This window comes from Taudactylus pleione, unplaced genomic scaffold, assembly GCF_031769625.1.
Source record: "Taudactylus pleione unplaced genomic scaffold, aTauple2 ptg000430l, whole genome shotgun sequence".
Taxonomy (NCBI): Eukaryota; Metazoa; Chordata; class Amphibia; order Anura; family Myobatrachidae; genus Taudactylus; species Taudactylus pleione.
The window spans coordinates 1492167-1517096 of record NW_028284832.1 but is presented as its reverse complement, the minus strand read 5'-3'; the positions used below and the strand labels follow the sequence as shown (position 1 = coordinate 1517096).

Genomic DNA, 24930 nt, shown 5'->3' with positions numbered 1-24930 from the left:
TTAGAGTAGGGTTAGGGTTAGGCTCCAGTTAGGGTTAAATTTAGGCACAGAGTTAAGCTGCAGTTAGGGTTAGGCTGCAGTTAGAGTTAGGTTGTGGTTATGATTAGAGTAGGGTTAGAGACAGGTTCAGGCTGCAGTTAGGGTTAGAGTTAGGTTGTGGTTATGATTAGGATTAGAGTAGGGTTAGAGACAGGTTTAGGCTGCAGTTAGGGTTAGAGTTAGGGTGTGGTTATGATTAGGATTAGAGTAGGGTTAGGGACAGGGTTAGGCTGCAGTTAGAGTTAGGTTGCGTTTAGGGTTAGGATTATAGTAGGGTTAGGGGACAAACACTGTAAAAACGCTATGTCAATATGCCGATCGTCGAAAAGGCACAATGTCGAAATTCAGACCACGTCGACATTGTGCACACCAACATTCTGGTTTCGACATTTCTTAGCATGCCCCTGTATGAGTAGGATATAAAGATTGACTGTGAAAAATGTTTAAATGCTCCTTAAAGTGTTGTAAATCAGCAACTAAAAGGTTTAAGGCATAATACAAATGGAGTTCATTTGACACAATTAAGTGCATGTTCTTAGAGCTCATTAAATATACCTTAGAAAACCTTGTTAGAGAATGGAGCTGTACTTGCACACTTTCTGATAACTTCGAGGACACAAGGCCACACCCACTCTGGAACACACCACATGTCACCACCAGTAGTGACGTCACTGACATGAATATGCAATAAAATATAACATAGTTCTAGGGAAACAATGATTAAATATACAGTACAATATGATGGGAAGTCTTGTAAATAATGCTCCTAACACTGCAGTATTAAAGTGAGTACTAGTTTTGTCTATGATTTTAGTATTGTTTGTATGTGTCTGTGTGCCTAAGCCCTGCATATAATATTGCAGGATGTATTTCTCTTTCAATCATCTGCTGAGTAATTTCTGCTGCAGTAATTATGAATACCTAATTGGTGCAATTAATTAACCCAAACTCTGCAAGACTCGTAATGAAAGCACAATTATGGTCTCACTGTAACTCATTCTAATGTTTATCACAATAAATGATCATTCTATTAAAGATGCTCCTACAATGTTTTTCTGTATTTCTGACAGTTTATGTGTGTGTAGCGTTTCCCGAATAATCAATTACATTAGGATGCTAAGGGGCCTATTTATCATTAAATATTTGCGGGATATTCCACAATGTACCTGCAAATATTAAGGAAGGGATTGCAGCAGGTATCTCAGATATCTGACGCTGTCCCTCCATTTTCAACCACAAATGCCACCCCCTTAGGTTTCTGCCGGATTTATCCAGCTCTGGAATGTGAATTTGACAGGCGCGCATACCCACTGTGCCCTGCGGACCCGAACCAGGAAGCAGGGTGATACAGGTATGTTCATCCTCGTCTATACTCAGGACCTAATTCAGCTGATGCCCGATGTTCGGGAATCTGCACAGACGCCAGACCCATCCTGCGCATGTGCAGAGCGGGTCTGCGAGCCCGCTCGTAAACTGGTAGCAGACTGTCAGTGATTGACAATCCGCGTGATGCCCCCTGCTGCATTACCTTATCTGCAAGGATCGCAATTGCAAAGCTGTCTGTATCCATACATCATATCTATAGCCTGCATGCATACTTCATATCTATAGCCTGCATGCATACATCATATCTATAGCCTGCATGCATACTTCATATCTATAGCCTGCGTGCATACTTCATATCTATAGCCTGCGTGCATACATCATATCTATAGCCTGCATGCATACTTCATATCTATAGCCTGCGTACATATATCATATCTATAGCCTGCATGCATACATCATATCTATAGCCTGCGTGCATACATCATATCTATAACCTGCATGCATACTTCATATCTATAGTCTGCGTGCATACATCATATCTATAGCCAGCGTGCATACTTCATATCTATAGCCTGCGTGCATACATCATATCTATAGCCTGCGTGCATACTTCATATCTATAGCCTGCGTGCATACTTCATATTTATAGCCTGCGTGCATACATCATATCTATAGCCTGCGTGCATACTTCATATCTATAGTCTAGGTGCATACATCATATCTATAGCCTGCGTGCATACTTCATATCTATAGCCTGCGTGCATACTTCATATCTATAGCCTGCGTGCATACATCATATCTATAGCCTGCGTGCATACTTCATATCTATAGCCTTTGTGCATAGATCATATCTATAGCCTGCTTGCATACATCATATATCTATAGCCTGTGTGAGTGCGGCCGAGTCTGTAAAATCATCACAGCAGAACGTGGTGTGAAAAACAGCCGGAGACACTGTACCGCAGCATTTCCTATCCTATACAGATGCAGTCGCACACAGAACATACACATGTCGCATATCATTGTAATCAGCAAAGTTTGCTTGTGTGTCTTCTTTGCAACGCATTGCGAACTAGATGCATTTGTAGCGAAAATGACGCACAAAATGACACTCACACGAGACTAGGCGCGACTAGAAGGGCTCTTTAACACGACTGCAGCAACAACGACGGAGCTTCGAGTTCTTCGCCAGGACGGGTTATTATCGGAGTCTGTCTCCTGACCACAGCAGAAGAGTAAATTTGAATGAAAATGCAGATTGTGATAAATATGCCCCTAAGTGACAATAAAACCCCCCCCCAAAAATATAAATGTTCAAATGATTAAATATAGTTCTGACCACATGGAACTAATACTTAAACCAGAGACTCCCTCTCCCCAACTGTCTTTAATGAGAGCCTGGTTACCGCACTGATTCTGCACCCAAAAAGCTGCCAGCTGAGGTAAGCCTCTCATCTTATATCACGGTATGCCCAGCCATTAAACAGAACCAGACACTGCAGGACAATTACAGACGTGTCCTTACTCATCTTTGCTTCCGTTGCACCAAACAACCCCTATTGTGCACCTGGTCCTGTGAGACTCTGCTAGCACCAAGCTTTTTCTTTTTGCAGGGTTTTTTGACGACAATGGGGGGAATTCAATTCAATGCGCTATTGGATAGCGACGGGAGGGACTCCCAAAGCTATTCAATACACTGCGCTGTTTGGGCGTGCTAAGGATTTCTTCTCGCACCCCCCTGGGGATGCGAAGAGAAATCCGACCAAAGTGCCGGGTGTGCGGCTGTTTTTCTGCATAGCGCGGCGCTAACAGCCGTGTGCCCGGCACTTTGGTCACACAGCGCAGTGAATTGAATAGCTCCGAAAGCTCGCTCCCGGCGCTATTCAATTCGCGTTGAATTGAATCGCCCCAAATGTGTCTAAGTGGAAATGCAGTGTGACTAGGATGCACCAGGACACTGTTCTGATTAATTTGATGTGTGACACTTTTTTATCCAAAAGAAGGCTCGAGCAGCATACTAACTACTGTGGCAAACTGGGCAGAGTTCTATCGCTTCATTACCAAGCCCTTCTGCTCTGTCAGGGATCTAAACCATTGAGGAACTCTGAAAGTCCTTCCAAATGGCTGATTATAATGCATACAGTCAGTGCCGAGAGCTTCACTTAAGCAGCGCTACTAGCCGCAAGGTGCTGTTCCAGCCGGCTCCCTCGTGCGCAAGCGCACTTGGCCAACATCGATCCGCTTACGAGCGCGTCTGAATCAGGCCCACTGTACACAGGGCAATGATATAAATCACACTCTCTGTACACAGGGCAATGATATAAAGCACACTCTCTGTACACAGGGCAATGATATAAAGCACACTCTCTGGCCCTGATTCAGAGCCGGACGCTCTGACAGAGCGCTCGCTCTGAATCAGGGCGTCTTTTTTTTTGCTATGGAGCCACCCACAGCTAATGCGAGCGGCCAGGATGATGGTCGCGATGGTCAAGACCATCGCGACCATCGGGCTTGCGACTAGACCCTTTTGGTAGGGTCTCGTGGCCGCAAGCCCCAGAGAGCTTTCGGCTCAAACAGAGCCGAAAGCTCTCCCACTGACATCACTTGTGATGTCAGTGGGGCCGCCAACAAACAGTAGGCGTTCTCATGGGAACGCCTCCGTCTGGGCAGCCACTCCCCCGGCCCGCCCACCCTGTCGATGTTGAGTGACAGCACGCCCCCTTTGGCTGGCGGGCCGGGGGGGTGACTGCCCAGACGGAGGCGTTCCCATGAGAACGCCTACCGTCTGGGGGCGGCCCCACTGACATCACAAAGCTCTCTGGGGCGTGCAGCAATGAGACCCTACCACAAGGGTCTCGTCGCAAGCCCGATGGTCGCGATGGTCTTGACACAGCTATGCGAGCGGCCAGGAGGCCGTTCTGAAAAAAACCAAAGACCGGCCCTGATTCAGAGCGAGCGCTCTGTCAGAGCGTCCGGCTCTGAATCAAGGCCTCTGTACACAGGGCTATGATATAAGCACTCTCTGTACACAGGGAAATTATATAAAGCACACTCTCTGGCCCTGATTCAGAGCCGGACGCTCTGACAGAGCGCTCGCTCTGAATCAGGGACGTCCCCCTGAATTTTAGAGCGTCCCCCTGAATTTTAGAGCGGCCAAAAAGATGGTCATGATGGTCAAGACCATCGCGATAATCGGGCTTGCGACTAGACCCTTGTGGTAGGGTTTCGTCTGCCGCAAGCCCTGGAGTGCTTTTGGCTCTATCAGAGCCAAAAGCACTCCCACTGACATCACTAGTGATGTCAGTGGGGCCAGCCCCAGACGGTAGGCGTTCCCATGGGAACGCCTCCTCTGGGCAGCCACGCCCCCGGCACGCCCACCAAAGGGGTCGTGCTGTCAATCACCATCGACAGCATGCCCCTTTGGTGCAAAACCCATAACGACGGCTTGACCGTCGTTATTCGGGTCTCACGCATGCGCACGACGGACCCGGGTCCGTCGTGCGCATGCGCACTTGGGCAACATCGACCCGCTTGCGAGCACTCAGCGCGAGACCCGGATAGCGACGGTCAAGCCGTCGCTATGGGTCTCGCTACAAAGGGGGCGTGCTGCCGATTGTGAGTGACAGCACGCCCCCTTTGGTGGGCGTGGCTGGCCAGACGGAGGCGTTCCCATGGGAACGCCTACCGTCTGGGGCCGGCCCCACTGACATCACAAGACCATCGGGCTTGCGACGAGACCCTTGTAGTAGGGTCTCGTTGCCACAAGCCCTGGAGTGCTTTCGGCTCTATCAGAGCTGAACGCACTCCCACTGACATCACTTGTGATGTCAGTGGGGCCGGCCCCAGACGGTAGGCGTTCCCATAGGAACGCCTCCGTCTGGGCAGCAACGTCCCCGGCAGGGCGTCGCTATCCGGGTCTCGCGCATGCGCACGACGGAGCCGGGTCCGTCGTGCGCATGCGCACTGGGCCAACAGCGGCCCGCTTGCGAGCGCTCAGCGTTCGCGAGCGGGTCTGAATCAGGCCCACAGGGCAATGATATAAAGCACTCTCTGTACACAGGGAAATTATATAAAGCACACTCTCTGGCCCTGATTCAGAGCCGGAAGCTCTGACAGAGCGCACGCTCTGAATCAGGGCCGTCCCTATCTTTTTTAAGAGCGGCCGCCTGGCCGGTCGCATAGCTGTGGGTGACCACCCACAGCTAATGCGAGCGGCCAGGATGATGGTCACGATGGTCACGATGCTTGTGACGAGATCCTTGTGGTAGGGTCTCGTTGCCGCAAGCCCTGGAGTGCTTTCGGCTCTATCATAGCCGAGAGCACTCCCACTGACATCACTTGTGATGTCAGTGGGGCCGGCCCCAGACAGTAGGCGTTCCCACGGGAACGCCTCCGTCTGGGCAGCCACGCCCCGGCGCGCCCACCAAAGGCGTGCTCACCATCGACAGCACGCCCCCTTTGTAGCGAGACCCGGAGCGACGGCTTGGCCGTCGCTATCCGGGTCTCGCAGGTGGGTCTGAATCAGGCCCTCTGTACGCAGGGCAATGATATAAAACACTCTCTGGGCCTGATTCAGAGCCGCTCGTCCTGACAGAGCGCTCGCCCTGAATCAGGGCCGGGCTTTTTTTTTTTGGAGTGGCCTCTTGGCCGCTCGTATAGCTGTGGGTGACTACTCGCTCATCGCAAGCCCCAGAGAGCTTTCAGCTCTAACAGAGCCGGAAGCTCTCCACTGACATCACTTGTGATGTCAGTGGTGCCGCCCTCAAACGGCAGGCGTTCTCATGGGAATGCCTCCGTTTGGGCAGCCACTCCCCCGGCCTGCCCACCAAAGGGGGCGAGCTGTCACTCAACATCGACAGCTCGCCCCCTTTAGTGTGAGACCCAGAGCGATGGAGTGCCCATCGCTAGCCGGGTCTCGCGCATGCGCACGACGGAGCCGGCTCCGTCGTGCGCATTCGCTGTGGGCCACCATCGACCCGGTTGCGAGCGCTCAGTGCTTGCGACCAGGTCTGAATCAGGCCCTCTGTATGCAGGGCAATGATATAAAGCACATTCCCTGTACGCAGGGCAATGATATAAAGCACATTCCCTGTACGCAGGGCAATGATATAAAGCACATTCTCTGTACGCAGGGCAATGATGTAAAGCACATTCTCTGTACGCAGGGAATGATATATAGCACACTCTGGGCCTGATTCAGACCCGGTCGCAAGCGCTGAGCGCTCGCAGCCAGGTCGATGGCGGCCCACAGCGCATGTGCACAACGGAGCCGGCTCCGTCGTGCGCATGCGCTGTGGGCCACCATCGACCCGGTTGCAAGCTCTCAGTGCTTGCGACCAGGTCTGAATCAGGCCCTCTGTACGCAGGGCAATGATATATAGCACACTCTCTGGGCCTGATTCAAAGCCGCTCGTAAGCGGCCGCTCGTTCGTTCCGAGTGATGTTTGCACAACTGCGCATGCGTACGGATCGTAATACGCATGCGTGAACCGGTCAGTGCGGCCGAAAATCGTTTGTTCGCTAAATAGCGAATGCCTGCTATTTTGAGTGACAGGAGGAGGCGTATGTGGGAGGTAACAGGGGAAGGTGCTTGAAAACGGGGAGTGGAGATCAGAACGCAGGCGTGCTTAAAGGTCAAAACGGGCGTTTTAAGGGTGTGCATAGATAATACAGCAGCGTCATTGACCACGTCACTTGGTTATTTTATAGTCAGAACTGCTCGCAAGATTGCGGTAGGAAAAACCAACCACAAGAATAGCGAGCAGTTCATACGCTGTTCGATGTACTCGATTAATCTAATAAATAGCGGACATGATGTAGGATGCGAGCGGCCAGAGGGCGTATTTTTCCAAAAAACGACCGCATGTTTTGTTCGCTCGTTCAGACCTAGAGGCGTGAACAGACCGCAAAGAGCGAACGGTTCATTTGAATAGCCACCCCTTTTTTCTGAACGAGCGAGCGCAAATAGCGTCCGGCTCTGAATCAGGCCCTCTGTACACAGGGCAATGATATAAAGCACATTCTCTCTGTACACAGGGCAATGATATAGAGCACACTCTCTGTACACAGGGCAATGATATAAAGCTCATTCTCTGTACACAGGGCAATGATATAAAGCACATTCTCTGTACACAGGGCAATGATATAAAGCACATTCTCTGTACACAGGGCAATGATATAAAGCACATTCTCTGTACACAGGGCAATGATATAGAGCACACTCTCTCTGTACACAGGGCAATGGTATAAAGCACACTCTCTGTACACAGGGCAATTATATAGAGCACTCTCTCTGTACACAGGGCAATGGTATAAAGCACACTCTCTGTACACAGGGCAATGGTATAAAGCACACTCTCTCTGTACACAGGGCAATCATATAAAACACACTCTGTACACAGAGCAATGATATAGAGCACACTCTCTGTACACAGGGCAATGGTATAAAGCACACTCTCTGTACACAGAGCAATGGTATAAAGCACACTCTCTCTGTACACAGGGCAATGGTATAAATCACACTCTCTGTACACCGAGCAATGATATAGAGCACTCTCTCTGTACACAGGGCAATGGTATAAAGCACACTCTCTGTACACAGGGCAATGATATAGAGCACACTCTCTGTACACAGGGCAATGATATAAAGCACACTCTCTCTGTACACAGGGCAATGGTATAAAGCACACTCTCTGTACACAGGGCAATGATATAGAGCACTCTCTCTGTACACAGGGCAATGGTATAAAGCACACTCTCTGGGGGTCATTCAGACCCGCTCGCGAGCAAAGTTCGCTCGCTAGCGGGTCGATGTTGTGAGACTGCACATGCGCACGATGGAGGGAGCTCCGTTGTGCGCATGCGGGAGACCCGGCGAGCGACGAGAAATATGTCGCTCGGGGTCTCGCACCAAAGGGGGCGTGCTGTCGATGGTGACTGACAGCACGCCCCCTTTGGTGGGCGAGCCAGGGGCGTGGATGGCCTTTCCTTGTAATTTACACAGGTTGTGAATGCTGACAGTCAAAATGTCGACATGGATATAAGGTTGACAAGAAATATGTGGACATGGTTTAAATATCAATATCAATATGTTCATAATGTCGGTATTTAAGACTTGCTGAACTTTGAAGTAGACCCAATCTCCTGGCTCTAATGCTAGGTACACACCTACGTTCACAGACATATCAGGTCGGCCCTGCAGCACAGCCAATGCCGATATATATCGGTGAATCTGGCTGTGTTTACGGGCAATCCGCCGACCGCCTGTAGCTTGCTGAAGGGACCACCAACTGAGTAGGCAAAATTAAATGCCCGCCCAGTTGTGATGTCAGCCCAGACACAGTGAGCGGCTGGTTGGTAAGTGTGTGTAACTCAAAAATCGGCCACTCTGATGACAGTGTGCTGACCCATACTTACCTACCTTTATAAATCTCTTCCCGGGAGAAGCCCGGGTAAGAGAAGCAGCATGGGGTCGTTGGGAGCGGGGCCTAGCAATTCGCGTCATTAAGCCCCGCCCCCTCGCGGCAAAACTGCCACGATTGGGTCAAATTTACATAGGGGGCGGGGCCAAATGCTGTGATTCATGCAGAATGACATCTTAAGCCCCGCCCCCTTCACGGAGACCCGTGATCGCCGCGGGTATTCTCCTCATTCTGCCCACTTCACTAGGAAGTGGGCAGAATGCGGGAGAAATGCCTACCTTCCGGGGGTGCCGGGGGTTACCTGAAAAATCGGGAGCCTCCCGCGAAAACCGGGAGGGTAGGCATGTATGTGCTGACCCGATCCGTCATCAAAGGAGTGGTGTGGTGGGGTCGCACAGATCTGTGATTGAAAAGATTTGGATAATTTTATTAGTACCGGACAATAGTCCAAGATAAGATCTCCAGTCAGTTGTAAATGGAGAGAAGTGCTGGTAGAGATTATTGTACTCACAGAGAGGTCATTCCATTAATGTTCTCTGCACGCCCAGTCTTCCTGCTCATAGAAATTCTCATTCTCTGTGTAGTGCTGTTGTCAGAGCAAATGATTCCAGATTCTGCACAGATTTGAGTCATTTTATTCTTTAGTAGACCATTTACTCCTTCTACTATGATGCATGATAGTAATATAGATTGGGTAATGTTGTGTGAAGCTTAGAGCGGAATGTACTAAGCATCGCATCAGCAGTACATCCCGTCTGTCTTCGGGTACATACGGCGGTTCATTAACGCAAAATGTACCGAGAATATCGCAAAGGACAGCTCTCCGGTTAGGAGCTGTCTTTTGCGATGGCTCCGGACAGAGAGACATCCAGGTTTAACACCCAGAAGTCTCTCTGGCGTCCTTCTGTGCATGCGCAGAAGGCTGTGGGCCACAGGGGTGATGGGAGGGATCCGATCGGATCCTTCCCGAGGGGGAACGTCCCGAAATTAAGCCCATAGACTTCTATTGGGTAACGCCATCGGGATGAAGCACTGGAATATTTAGTGCATTTGGGGAATGCGGTAAAACATGCCATTTTCGGGGGTTTTACCACATTTTCACCTTTAGTACATCCCGCCCCTAGAGCCAAGGACAGAACTATTGCCAATGCAGAGTGCAACCACTCAGGGACACAGAGTTGGACGGGCTCAGCAAAGCCAGTTTTGCACCTTTTTGAGAATGGACAGAGGACATTGAAGGATTGTCAGGCACTCACCTTAATTGTGCTACGGTACGTGGCCAGTGACGTTCTATTACGCTTCTGCATAGAGCTCTACATAAAACACTAGCCCAGAGAAATATGAACCTCTATCAGATTTTATATATCTAAAAATGTATTACAACCTACTGTAGGTAAAGTTATTTTTACTTTCTCTGATATATCTGCTTTTGCATATTATGAGGCCTCATCTCATTCCGAACACATGCACACAATTATTAGGCCATTTTTATATTTGCAATATATCCTCATCTGTGTAAAATACATTTGTAAATTTGCCCACTGGGAGGAGACTGTGTAGCCTGCTCAAGGAGGTAGAGAGCCGGCCCGGTCATGGAGAAGGGGCGTGGCCTAATTATGGGAGGTGTGGCCACAATCCTTTGGGGAGGGACAAAGTAAAACAACTTTTTGCAGCGCTGCAAAGCTGCACTCCGGGGAGGGGGGCGCTGTGAGTCCCTCAGCCCAGTGCAAATTCAGGGGGGGACCGATCAGTGTGATAAATACCCGAGCCCCCGCCGGGCTCCTCCAGCAACTGAGCCTGTCCCTGCTTGTTCCAAATTGAGGGTGGAGGAGGGCATACCCTGACAGCCTGGCCCTGCTTGCTACAAATGGGGGTGCATATACTATCACTGACTGTGCCTGAGCCTGGCCCTTCTTGCTACAATGGGGTGGGGGAGGGTATATAGTGTTATGAGTTGTTTGAGGAAGGGGGCACCAAATTGGTGTCTCGCTTAGGGACCCATGAGGTCTAAATCCGCCACTGGTCATGACGTCTCTCCCAATCCAGTTCCACAGTGCCCCGCGCCGAAGAGCCTTTCCTCCGGCGTTGGGCTGCATGCTGCCTGCCCTGCATCTGTCAGATACAGAGACTGTGGCTTCAACCTGGCTCCCTCAGTAATGTGCTGAGGAGCTTTGGTAAGTGTGCTGTATTTAGGACAGAGACCCTGGGGGAGGGGCATAATGTGTAAGGGTGGTCGGGGGGGATTTGCACTCTGGTCATACTGTGTAAGGGACATTACTACTGTGTGGTCATACTGTGTAAGGGACATTACTACTTTGTGGTCATACTGTGCAAGGGGCATTACTACTGTGTGGTCATACTGTGTAAGGTGCATTACTACTGTGTGGTCATACTGTGTAAGGGACATTACTACTTTGTGGTCATACTGTGCAAGGGGCATTACTACTGTGTGGTCATACTGTGTAAGGGACATTACTACTGTGTGGTCATAATGTGTAAGGTGCATTACTACTGTGTGGTCATAATGTGTAAGGGACATTACTACTGTGTGGTCATACTGTGTAAGGGACATTACTACTGTGTGGTCATAATGTGTAAGGTGCATTACTACTGTGTGGTCATACTGTGTAAGGGGCATTACTACTATGTGGTCATACTGTGTAAGGGACATTACTACTGTGTAGCGTAACTTGTATAAGGGACACTACTATGTGGTGTAGTGTAAATAAGGGGCACTACCGTGTCTCATAGGGGGTACTATAGTGTAGCCATGTCCTTTCCCTACTAGAACATGCCCTTTTTTTGTTCGTGCACCTGAGGCGCACGCTGTCCCTGTTTACAATATGAGGGTGGGGGGCAGCAAAATCTAGTTACGGTTCTGAGGAGGAATCACCATCCCCCTGCCTGCCAGCAGCCACGGCCGGGCCAGCCACTGGCGTGGGTCCGGCGATTATGGTAAATAAAGACTTTACTAAAGAGTAGAGTAGAGTAAGTTTTGTTTAGTCACTACTATACAGTCAGGGGGTACATGGCAGCACAGAACATATACCTTCTGTATAATGTATACCATCATACCTCACTACTGTTCCACTTTGAATGGAACAATCCTGCTTTTAGTGGACTGTCCCAGCCGTAGGCTGCATAGTATCACTGGGGGAGGGGTGTAGGGAGAAACACTCATCGCTGCTCTGCATAGCGCATGTGCACTGCATCTACACGGCGCGGGGGACAGCCTGCATCTCCGGGAGGGCTGGGCATGCTCCCAGAGTGTTGATTACAGGGATGTGTGACAAGACACCTCCCCTTGCCCATGAGGTCACGCCCCTTTTTTGGGCCAAGCCTATTGTTACCCCCTGGGCCCACCACTCACTAGTTCTGACATCTATAGAGCCATACTGCCAATCTATACAGTGCTGTTTCAGTCTTTTTAGATCTCATCAGTGCATTGCTTCGCAAAACAAAAAAAAAGATTGAGAACTCTGCGATCTAAATCTAAGAAGTGAAGTACATTGCCTTTGATTGTATTATCTCTTTTCTCGCTTTTTATAATGAATGTCGTTCTATTTACCAATCCTATACACATCAAGGCAAATTACAAGAACCTTCAAAGCACCTCTTCAAAAGAAACATTTCCTATTTGATTTGCAGCATCAGCTATTGAGATGAGCCTTGTTGCCATCAAACACTCATTAGACGAGACATCCTTGTGCATTATTCAGAGTTTGATAATTTGGTGAGAGTGCTTAAGAGACGAGTGAGAGGGACCAAAGCAGCTCGTGCACCCTCCCTGGTCACTAATTACTGAGGGTCATTAATGAAATCTGTTCACATACATTAAGAGAGAAGACAGGGGAGGGGGTGAGCATTGGAGTGATGAGAGATATAGGTCATAGACAGGCAACTGAAGAAAAGCAGAGAGGAGCAATAGGAAGCAGTGAGAGTTTAATAATTGACAAGAGGCAATTGACTTGAAGTAATGCAAGACAAATCACGTAACGCATTGATTTGGCTGAGGGTACACCCTAAGCGGTGCTACTTGTAAACTCCCTATGGATTATTCATGTAGGATAACAGCACCTGCAGTCCTTCAAAATAGTGATCTATTAAGCACTATAATGAGGATGTGAGACAACAAACTGGGCTTGTGATCCATCCAGGTTTGCTCCTACTTCTGTGAGTGGGGATGTGCAGGAGGGTAGTGCGTTGCGTTGTGTTATACCATCCATGGGCACATAACCTAATGTGATCTGAAAATAATCTAAATATTGCATATGTACCTGTACGTTCAACCAGCACTAACAAAATAAGCCCCCTCCCCACAAAATATCTTTATAGGCCATAGTCTTTATACACTCAAATCATGGAGATTGCCAATAGACCAATGGTAAATGTAGTATGCTTCATTTTGAAAAACAAGTGGCAGAGAAAGTCCTGTAGGAAATAAAGGCCCTCATTCAGAGCCGTACGCTCTGAGCAGAGCGCACGCTCTGAATGAGGGCCGTCCTCCATAACTATGGAGCGTCCTCCTGGACGCTCGTATAGCTGTGGGTCACCACCCACAGCCTATACGAGCGTGCAGTTTGATGGCCGCGATGGTCTTGACCATCGCGACCATCAAAACTGCGAGCCGGAGCCTGCGGTTGAGGTTTTCAACCGCAAGGCCCGGAGTGATTTTGGCTCTGTCAGAGCCAAAATCACTCCCACTGACATCACTAGTGATGTCAGTGGGCCGGCTTCTGACGGTAGGCGTTCCCTTAGGAACGCCCCCGTCAGGGGGCGTTCTGTCAACGCCACCAAAGGGGGCGTGCTGTCAATCAACATCGACAGCACGCCCCCTTTGATCAGACACAACGAGCGAAGGAAAGTCCTTCGCTCGTCGCGTCTGGAGCATGCGCACGATGGAGCTCCCTCCGTCGTGCGCATGCTCAGTGCAGAACATCGACCCACTTGCGAGCGGACAGCCGCTCGCGAGTGGGTCTGAATCAGGCCCAAAGTCTTCAATTTTGTACCCCCCCCCCAGGGCTAGACCAGGGTTCCTCCGTAACCTAAACAATCTGCACGCTAAACAGTTGGCATCATCATCTAATGAGAGAACCACGAAGAGCTACATTGAAGAGATCACTTAGGTAAAATGCAATAACATACTGGCAAGCATGATACTGGAATTACTGTATATATGTTTAACTCTTCAGTGCCTGTAAGATTCATCCTAGTGCGGTGCAACCCCGATTACACAGGGAATGATTCCCTAAATGTGTCCTCCTCAGCCTTGGATCACACTTAAATAATATCATCATCCTGAAAAAAACTAAAATTAAATTGGTTTTCACGTGCAGGCATATATAAGCGCCTTCACGCGCTCAGCCGGCACAGAGCCAAGTACACCACCGGGCAGACCGCAGATGCAGCCATCTTGTCTGGAAAATGTGCTTTCAGTGTAACACCACACAAAGGAGCTCTGAGGAATGAGCGCACTTTTTAACACTATGATTTCAAGAGAGAAGAAAGAGTTACGGTAATAGAGCAGATAAGATGATAGGAGAGATACGATTAGTGATATCCAGCAGAAAGAGTACAGTAAATGGAATCAGTATGATTTACCGCATGGCCGGCGGTTCAAATCCCGACAGCGGAAGCCCGGCAGTGAAGATCCCGACAGGTAAGAATTTTTTCTATTTACAAATCTAACCTCTCCCCCCTAACCATAACCCTCCCTTAGGGGTGCCTAACTCTAACCTCCCCCCCAAGTGCCTAACCCTAACCCCCCTCTAAGTGCCTAAACCTAACCCTCCCCTTCCCCGCAGCCTAACCCTAAGTCTCCCGGGGGGTGCCTAACCCTAACCTCCTACCGGGGGTGCCTAACCCTAACTCCCCCTTCCCCTAGCCTAACCCTAACCTCCCAGGAGGGTGCCTAACCCTTAGTCACCCCCTGGAGCCCCTAACCTAACCCTCCTCCCTGCAAGGCTGTCTGCGCCCGGCTTACCTTCAATTTGTAAGCCGGGTGTCGGGCTCCCGGCGTAGGTCTAATGACAGGCGTCGGGATTTCGATTCCTGTCATTAGACACTTGCCGGGATTAGACAGTCGGGATGCCGACGGTCGGGATTTAGACCGTCAGCATCCCGACTACATACCCAGTAAATTTGGTAGATAATTAAAGTGGAAATGTTTTTCATCACCATATTTGTTTTTTTACCTCAGTAATCAATCTAGGTCTGCTCGGGCAGGGCGCCAGACTGTAAAAAGGGCACTAGCATTTGCTCCTACGGTGCGTGCCCAAAAAGGGGGTGTGGTCATGGGAAAAGGGGGTGTATCCTTTTGAAAATGATCAGGATGGAAAAAGTTGTACAAATCTATAAAAAGCAGGAACCCACAAACTGATTCACATAATAGAAGTCTTAAACATTTATAGACTACAGCAAATTTCATTTACACACAATGACAGTTGTCTCTCATACATGAAACATTTAGAATACTCTTGTTCGGTCAATGAACACAAACAGCTTTCCTAATTTTTTAATTATCTCTTGTGTCATAATTATTTACAACCCGCTGACACATTAAAACGTGAGCCCATCTCTTACCTCGTATTTTGGAGGAATGCGCGCACCAAATCCCAGGGCAGAAAATCTCTTATCACTAGAGAGAGAGAAAGAGCAATCAGAGTTAGTGCAGCCATAAACTACTGTACTGTATTCCTGCACAGACTCACTCAGTCGTCCTCATGTCGCCTCTCTGACTCTACATAGTTACTAACATTTAATGGGAATTTCGAGAGATACTTTGCTGGTGGACTAGAACACAGAAACGCGTTGTGCGCAGTACTATATAAAAGGATCTTACTGCACTGCAATCTCCATTATAAACTTAGGGCCTGATTCACTACGGAACGCCACTGCGAATGTAATAGCTATTACGCATGCAGTTCAACTGCGATAGTATGCAAATTCACTGCGATCGCTATGCCGCCACTGCACTACAGAAGGACGCCCACTTTACCTTACACACATCCGGAACGTTTATCAAGACTGCAAAAACATCGCTACAATCGAGTACCATCGCAGCCTCACGCACTCTTGCACAAGGTCAGACCTTACTCTTAAATTGCTAACTTCAGCGCACACTATGAGTCCTCAGGCCGCGTATGGCATCACGGTGGCTAATGTATGCATGCCCCTGCAACGGCGTTCAAACGCACTGACACGCCTGCGTTTGTCCAGCCCCCCCTCCCCCCTGCTGCCACCCACAAATGGCACTTCCTGTCACTCACTCTGCGATGGGTCTGTGTAGTCACTGCGATCGCAATCCCGACCGCAAAGGCTACTTCGTGCACTGCGATGCATGCGCAGTTCGCAACAATCGGCAGATTGCGTGTGTTTTATTTCTCCTACTTTTATCAAGCTCTATATACTGTATGGACAGTTGCTGAGAATTGAATTTAACATGCAGAATATTAAGGATTGTACGGAGCATTTGCATATTGTTGAAAAATAATCATTACAAAAAATACAAGCATAAAAAAATTTAAAATCTGGGTATAGTCTCAGGAAGTGAAGGACAGCTTGCCACTATAACACTATGGGGTCTATTTACTAAGCAGTGTTAGGAGACAGAGTTAAAAGTGATAAGAAAGTGATAAGGTGCCAGCCAATCAGCTCCCAACTGTCATTTTTCAAACACAGCCTGTGAGATGACAGTTGGGAGCTGATTGGCTGGCACCTTATCACTTTTCACTCTGTCTCCTAACACTGCTTAGTAAATAGACCCCTATATTAGTAATTCATTATAGGCCTGATTCAGCCATGGGCGCAGGAGACAAAGCCTCTGCGCCTTTGGACGCAGCTACTGTGCAATAATATGCTAAAACTGCAGGAGGTGTCTTGTGGAAAAATAGATTCCTCCTGCCGGCTTCTGTGATCAACTGCTGCATCTGAACACTAAGCATAGGATCATCTGTGTGAACCTGGCCTTGTCGTGCCTACACCCTTATTTTGTAAACCGCTCACCGACAATTAGGCTGTGGCCTAGGGGCACTGCGAGGGATGTCACAGAACGAGATCTGCGCACGTGTGCAGATCCCTCACCATCGGTGATGCACGTAAACCATCTGGTTTGCGCACATCTCCGAATGAAGCCCTATCGCTGACTGTCCTCTGTCCTCTCACTCTGTACTATCAGCATTCAGAACACACAGAGTGGGGGCCATGAATATGAACAAAAGTTATACTTGCAATTATAAATATGCTATAGCACCTGGCGTGCAATATTTTGCCGCTGCTGCCTGGCATCAGCTATTAGAACTGTCCCTGACTGTGCCACCATGACACCCCAAAACACAAACAGGACACAGATGGAAGAGGAGGGGGAGGGGAGGCAGTACACCTGTCATAGTCTTGGCAGATTTCTCCCACGGCGACTAAGGCCTTTAAATACTCGTTGGGCTGGTAGGGGTTAATATAATGGAGGGAGCAGCTATTTCGGGGGTCACCGTTGGAGGCTGTAAAGTCTATGGCCACCTTAAAAGAAGAGACAGACAGTTAAAGAGGTTAGTACACGCATGTTACAGACATGAAGGCTACAAATGTATTTGCTGTGTTGCCTTTGTGCAGGATTGCTGTGCAAAGTGTTTACTAGGATACTAATTCCAGTTTCAGTATAAGTAAAGTATTTATGAAAGGTACAGTTACTGAATGTATTATTCCAGGATTATGCAATTTATGGCTATTTATGGCTCTCCAGTTGTGGTCAGGGGTGCCGAGAGGGGGGGGGAGCGAGTACAGGTTACCCAGGCCCGGGCTTCCTGAGGAGCCCGGAGGGGGCCCGGGTCCGGCGCCGCTCCCCCCTCCCTTCTCTCTCTCTCAGCAACCCAGCCCACAGCGCGTGCTGAGCTGCAGTGGGAGACTGCTCGTCCCACTGGCTTTGCGCCGGGCTGAGGGGCTTACAGCGCCCCACTCCGCTGCGCTGCAAAATTTTTTATTTTTTTTTGGCTCGAGAGGGCATGGCCACGCCTCCCGCGATTAGCCCACGCCCCCCTCTGTACCTGGGCCCGCTGCGGCTCTCTACGGCCCCGGTTGTGGTGCAACTGCAAGTGTCAGCATGCCCTAAAAGCCAGCATCTGCAGTTTGAGAAATGGACCTGCGTTCTGTGTGGGTGTGGCCAGTGCTGTGTGGGTGTGACCAGTGCTGTGTGGGTGTGACCAGTGCTATATGGGTGTGGTCAGTGCCATGTGGGCGTGTACACCCCTACACTATCAGCCCCAATGTCTCCCAAAATGCATAAATATAGAAAAATTGCAGCATTTTGTGAGGAAAATGAAAATACAACGTTAACACTTAGGATTTATGGACGGCCATGTGGCCAGCTGGGTGCCTGCTCATGATCATACTCTCATAATGGTGGGCCTATTTGTAGGGGATGGCCTGGGGCTGTAGTCTGCTCCATTATTAATCTGGCCCTGACTAGTTGGTCAGGAAGCAACACAAAACAACAACTATAGACTATTGAGAATACAGTGGAAATAAAATGACTACTTACAGTAAAGTGAATTTGACATCCGCCCATAATATAATCAAGGAAGGAATAAACTCTGTGTATCTGTTATGAAGTAGGAGACAAACATTAGGCGCAGGTGTACAATGTATACAGGTTTGCATAGACAGACTGCACACTGAGCTCAGATTTGCAGCATACAGTATACAGTAAATGCCCCCCCCCACCTTTCCCCCGTGCATACAGTATACAGTAAATGCCCCCCCCACCTTTCCCCCGTTCTTACAGTATACAGTAAATGCCCCCCCCACCTTTCCCCCGTGCATACAGTATACAGCAAATGTCCCCCGCCACCTTTCCCCGTGCATACAGTATACAGTAAATGTCCCCCCCCACCTTTCCCCCGTGCATACAGTATACAGTAAATGCCCCCCCCCACCTTTCCCCCGTGCATACAGTACTAGTACATTGACTACATTTGAGAACGTGCAAAGTCAGACAGATTTTGTTACCTTTAGATCAGACAGTATAACCACTCCGGAGTTTTTGTAGTTCCTCTTTTTTATTTTGTACTTAGGATTCACACAGTCCCATTGCACCTAAGGAGAGGAGATGCCGGCACTGAGCGGAGACCAGGACTTCTGTTATAGAGCATTGCAATTAAAAGCATGCAACAGCCAAACAGAACAGAGAGATAATAATGGGGTCTACTGCTAAAATGCAGGACTGCTGAAACAGCCACATAAAGGGCACATGCAGGACACTTGTCCTCGTGTTCTAGTACATCTCTTCTTTTGAAGAATGTCTCCCTCCTGGCCTCATTTAATAAGTAGGCTCACCTTATCGTACCCGCTTTATATTTAGGCTGGACACACTCAAGGACGACAGATTGGTCAGCAGACCGATCCGCAGTCAGAACAACCGATTGGCAAACTATACACAATTACCAATCGGCTGTTCGATGTGTCTGGGCTGGCATCACAACTGGGCGGGCATTTCAATTTGCCAGCCCAGTTGTGATGTCAGTGTCGGCGGTCCCTGCAGCAAGTGTACGGGCGGGCGGTGGGTCGCCCGCACACACAGGCAGATGCACCAAGCATCGGCTGTGCTGCAGGGCCGACCTGATAGTTCTGTGAACCACGTTGCATACACCCGCCGATGCACTCACCATATATCACCAAGTGTGCACCCAGCTTTGGTTTGGATAGAGTGTCTTTTTTTATTGCTGTATGATTTAGTCCTTATCTCTTTTAGTTTCTCCGCTCTCACCTCATATTATCTTATTAATACAATTAAAGGCATGTTGCTTTAGTTCAGCACCACAAAACCTTAGGTGGCTTTGCTATGAACAATCAGAACATTTTTTTAATTAAATAATGAACACAGAGATTACAATACAATGTAAATAAAGCCCATCTGGTACCTCTCCCGTGTGTGATTGTGTCTTCTAACGAGACCTACGTGTGAAGTAAAGCGGCCTCTCAGGAGTTTCTGTGTTATTACAAAGTAGAAGCCATCACAGCGAGAGTTCGGAACTCGGTTATGCCAGGACAGACGCCACCTCTAATTTCCATTTCAAAACCCACATCCCCATTTTCTACGCTCCTCTGCTCCCTGTGAGTTCTATCTCTTTTCCTCACCTTGTTCCCACCGATTCCTTTCTGCATCTCTTCAAAGGTTGCATAAAACTCTCCAATAAAATCATGTTTTCCGCGGGAGTCATAATCCCAGACTAAGCACTGGAGGGAGAGAGAGTGGGTGGGTTGGAAGTGAGATAAGGGAGAGAATGAAGAATCAGGAGAGAGAGGGAGAGAGGATTTATATACAAGGAAAGAGAGGAGGTGGGTTGCTTACCCTCAGCTTCCTTTTCTCCTCACAGCAGCACAGAGAACTCAGAGACACCTTGAAAGGCTCCCACACTGGGTTCAGGTTATTTTTAATGACCTGGGTAAAAAAAAATATTTTACATACAGAGTAAATGACAGTTTCCTGTATTTCACTCACATAAGATCCTGTGACACTCACCATTACTCACTAGCTGTGGGGTAGATAGAGATAAAGTACCAACCAATCAGCTCCTAACTGTCACTTTACAGTCTGTGTTTGAAAAATTAGTTAGGAGCTGATTGGTTAGTGCTTATCTCTCTCCAAGGCTTAGTACATCTACCCCACAATGCTTTACTCCAACACTGCCACATTTTAATATACTGAAAATGATCAATAACAATTGAAGTAATAAACACTTGCTGACAAGTTCATAGCAAACAATACTTATATCTTACTCATTGGTTACCTCACATTGAAATGTTAAACAAATCATATTTGCAGGTTACCTCACAGCAAAGTTATATCCATATCCTCTCGTATAGTGCTCAAACGTCTCTCACGCTCCTATGATACTGTATGTAGCATTTGTATAGTATTCAACACTCAAATACTGAGTACGTCTCTCACACTTAATTAATACTCAGGCCCTGATGCAGAGCCGGACGCTCTGACAGAGCGCTCGCTCTGAATCAGGGCCGTCCTTCTTAATTTTTAGAGCGGCCTCCTGGCCGCTCGTATAGCTGTGGGTGACCACCCACAGCTATAGCGAGCGGCCAGGAAGATGGTCGCGATGGTCAAGACCATCGCGACCGTCGGGCTTGCAACGAGACCCTTGTGGTAGGGTCTCGTTGCCGCAAGCCCTGGAGTGCTTTCGGCTCTATCAGAGCCGAGAGCACTCCCACTGACATCACTTGTGATGTCAGTGGGGTCGGCCTTAGACGGTAGGCGTTCCCATAGGAACGCCTCTGTCTGGGCAGCCACACCCCCCGCATGCCCACCAAAAGGGGCGTGCTGTCACTCACCATCGACAGCACGCCCCCTTTGGTGCGAGACCCCGAGCGACGTATCTCTCGTCGCTCGCCGGGTCTCGCGCATGCGCACGACGGAGCTCCCTCTGTCGTGCGCATGCGCATTCGCCAAACATCGACCCGCTTGCGAGCGAACTTCCCTCGCGATCGTGTCTGAATGACCCCCACAGGCCCTGATTCAGAGCCGGACGCTCTGACAGAGCGCTCACTCTGAATCAGGACCGGTCTTTTTTCTTTTTTCAGAACAGCCTCCTGGCTGCTCGCCTAGCTGTTGGTGACCAACCACAGCTATAGCGAGCGGCCAGGAAGATGGTCGCGATGGTCAAGACCATCGCGACCAACGGGCTTGCGACGAGACCCTTGTGGTAGGGTCTCGTTGCCGCAAGCCCTGGAGTGCTTTCGGCTCTATCAGAGCCGAGAGCACTCCCACTGACATCACTTGTGATGTCAGTGGGGCCGACCCCAGACGGTAGGCGTTCACATGGGAACGCCTCCGTCTGGGCAGCCATGCCCCACCCATGCCCACCAAAGGGTACGAGGCCCGGAGCGACGGCTTGCCCATCGCTATCCGGGTCTCGCGCATGCGCACTGGGCCAACATCGACCCGCTTGCGAGTGCTCAGCGCTCGCGAGCGGGTCTGAATCATGCCCTCAGTTGTATAGAATCTTTAATGGGTATATTTACTAAAGTGCAGGTTCTTAGAAGTGGAGATGTTGCCCATAGCAACCAATCAGATGCTACTTAACATTTATCTAGCACCTTCTAGAAGATTATAGCTAGAATCTGATTGGTTGCCATGGGCAACATCTCCACTTCTAAATACCAACATTTTAGTAAATATACCCGTCAATCTCACACTCAAACACTGCTTCCATGACCTCCTAACACTTAACCACTGTTCACACGCTATAATCCCACTCCCGCCATCTCCTTATCCCGATCAGATATACCTCACACATTTGTTTTGTTCCCCCAAACACTAACCCCTTCTCTCTCCCCCAATCCGTTTCCTATCTTACCTCTGTCCTGTACACCAGCTGCTCGCTTTGGTCATCATTCACTCTGTAGATTTCCAGGAATGGATCGGATTTGCTAAATAGGTCCTAATGCAGAAAGGGGGCTGGTTATTGTGCGCTCACAGGATTTCTATTATTTTATTATTATAGAAAATATCTTATGGGCAAATGGGGAATTTGAGGGGTGAGCTGGTGGAGGGGCAGCGCATGTTATGTGTTGGTAGATCCTTGTGTGAACAACGGGGTCTCTATAACACCAGATTGAAGTGAGGTGATATGCAGCACGCTGTGTATAATCCCTACAGGAGACATATTAAACATGGAGAGCTGTGGCAGCCATTCTATTCATTATGCCTTACAATTCGCTGTGCCTCATGCCTCAGTGAGGTCACAAGTTCCCAGGGAGTTATTAGGCTGAATTTTCAGTGATTAAGTTGATTCATCCAGTAAAAGGACTGACTGCACTGTCTGCGAGCAGCGGATACACTTTAATCTGGAACTAAACCCAATAAGGTTAAGAGATCTCGTTTCAAATTCAGAAATCAAATATATATAAGGTATCAACCGAACAGGGCCGGATTAAGGGTGGGGCAACAGGGGTGGTTGTCCCTGGGCCCCCACACATGGAGAGGCCCCAACTAGCAGTGGTGCAGTTGGTGGCTTGCACTGTGGTCCGCTCTCTGCACCCACCGCTAGTGTAGTGTAGACCGCTTTGAGTGCAGTCCACACTACACAGTGACAAACACACTGCAATCAAATGCACTGCATAGGGGGGACCACTACTGCATAAGGGGCACTGCATAGAGGGGACCATTACTGGGGACATTGCATAAAGGGCACTACTACAGTGGGCATTGCAAGAGGGGCATTAAGGTGAATAGAAAGAAAAAAAAATGTTCCTAAGGTGACAAGAAACGGTGGTATATAGGGGTCCCCACAGACCTTGATCCGGCCCTGCAACCGAGGCTTTGTAGCATGGGAACATCTCTCAAAGTAGGATGTACTGATAACAACAATACATATAGTAATGGATTACTACATTGTGACTTATGTTTAATATTATACTTATTCAATTTGAATAAAATAACTGCTGTATCCTGTATTAGTAACAAGGCAGTCTATTTATTCATGTTTACTAATCCAATTCAGTGACTGAATGTGGGAAGGACCAGCCTAGGAATATGGTAGTGTGCAATAAGCAACTTCTATTATTTTCTGTGTTTACATGGTTTTATAAGGAAAGACCAGTCAGTATGGTTCCCTGTCATCGATATCATATGAGGACAGCTATAGTTCTACTTTAGATATAGAAGATGTCTGCTCAGGTTTTTAGAGCAATAAATATTGTACTGTAATATATCTCTGTACAAGCCTATTACTCTAGCGAAACACGTCTGCTGTCTGCTCTGGTATAAAGTAGTAATATTTTACTGTATATCCTCTTCTAAGTCCATTGCTATATTTATCATGTCTGTCTCCAAAAAGGGGGGGGGGAGGGCTGTACCCTGTGTCCATCACCTTGTCATCCAGTTTCCGAGCGCAGAATGCCAGTTCCACATATCCATTATTTCCAGAAATCTCCTCAGAAATGACCTGTGGGAAGGGGTTGATTAATATAATAAAGATTTACATGTACTAAAGCAAGCGCATACAAGTAGCTTCATAGCTAAGTGAGATAATGAAATGAGTACGAAAACCAGCTAGAAAGAGAAGGCAAAGTGCGCACGAGTTCGTTAGGCTGATGGCTGCGTAGTAGAACTTACATGTTGTAAACCCGGAAGTTGCTTCTTTGCCAGGACACCTCTATATTGGTAGAGCGGTCACGGCATTTATGCATATTGGCAGGTATGTATGCGAATAGGGGTGGGATGTATAATTATCTAATTGTGATACACGATACAACCCGTCCAAGTGAGATCTAACTGCTGTGCAAGAATTCGTAAAGATATAATAGACAAATGCACAACAGGGACTGCAAATCCATTAAACAGACAATCTGTAATCTGAGGTATTATTTGCTATCATTTATTATATACAAGGCACAATCCTACATTAAAACAGGTACAGAGCAAGCAACCAAAGAGCATAAGTAAATATCACTGCTCACCGTTACGGTGGATTTTCCGGCATATTTTCCGTATTTCAAGAACAGGCCTTTGGTGATTCTTTTCTGTGCAACAATCTGACAAGAAGAATAGAGGAACACTGAGAGAGAGTGATCAGTGTATCAATGGGGACAGTTATGAGGATGGATGAACCGATGGAGGGATGGAAACTGGTCTGTACAAGTCCATAATGTGCCGTTTATTATTATCATCATCACAATTAAGCTGGTACAACAAATCATACAAAACAACAAGGGTGCGGGAATCACAGAGAGGAAATAACAGGCCATCCTTGTGAGAGCAACAATGTAGAGGGCAATGGGGTAATGCTGAGGGAGTAGGAGCTAGAGGAATGGAATGGTTATAGACATGCTGAGCTTTAAGTAGAGTTGGGACATCAAATGGAGATGGTGGGAAGAAGGATGGACACATGGGTTTAAAGGAAAGGAGAGAGGTCAGTGGAGGAGAGAGAGATTTGGGTGTCATCTGCACAGTTAGTAGTACTGGAGGAGCACTTTAATTCATCTTGAGAAGAGATACATAGCAGGGGACAAACAACAGGACTTTAAGGGACCTTGGCAGATTAGTGGGAGTGGATGAGAGGTTGGGCCAGAAGTACAGACACTGACAAAGTATTATGAGGATAGGAGGTATATTGGAATGTTTGAAGACAGAAAGAGA

At 48.4% G+C, this 24930-nt stretch overlaps 1 protein-coding gene across 1 annotated transcript in view; it reads right to left on the bottom strand.

The window, feature by feature from the left end:
• The window catches only part of CPNE7 (copine 7), a 139262-nt gene that overhangs the window by 31235 nt on the left and 83097 nt on the right, over nucleotides 1-24930 (bottom strand). Inside the window, exons 4-12 of the mRNA XM_088447360.1 lie at nucleotides 24252-24326; nucleotides 23663-23737; nucleotides 22148-22231; nucleotides 20128-20217; nucleotides 19914-20012; nucleotides 18786-18872; nucleotides 18319-18378; nucleotides 17167-17300; nucleotides 15369-15423 (exon numbers count right to left, since the gene is read on the bottom strand). Of these exons, the coding sequence (XP_088303486.1) occupies nucleotides 15369-15423; nucleotides 17167-17300; nucleotides 18319-18378; nucleotides 18786-18872; nucleotides 19914-20012; nucleotides 20128-20217; nucleotides 22148-22231; nucleotides 23663-23737; nucleotides 24252-24326 (759 nt within the window). The remainder of the gene's footprint in view (nucleotides 1-15368; nucleotides 15424-17166; nucleotides 17301-18318; nucleotides 18379-18785; nucleotides 18873-19913; nucleotides 20013-20127; nucleotides 20218-22147; nucleotides 22232-23662; nucleotides 23738-24251; nucleotides 24327-24930) is intronic.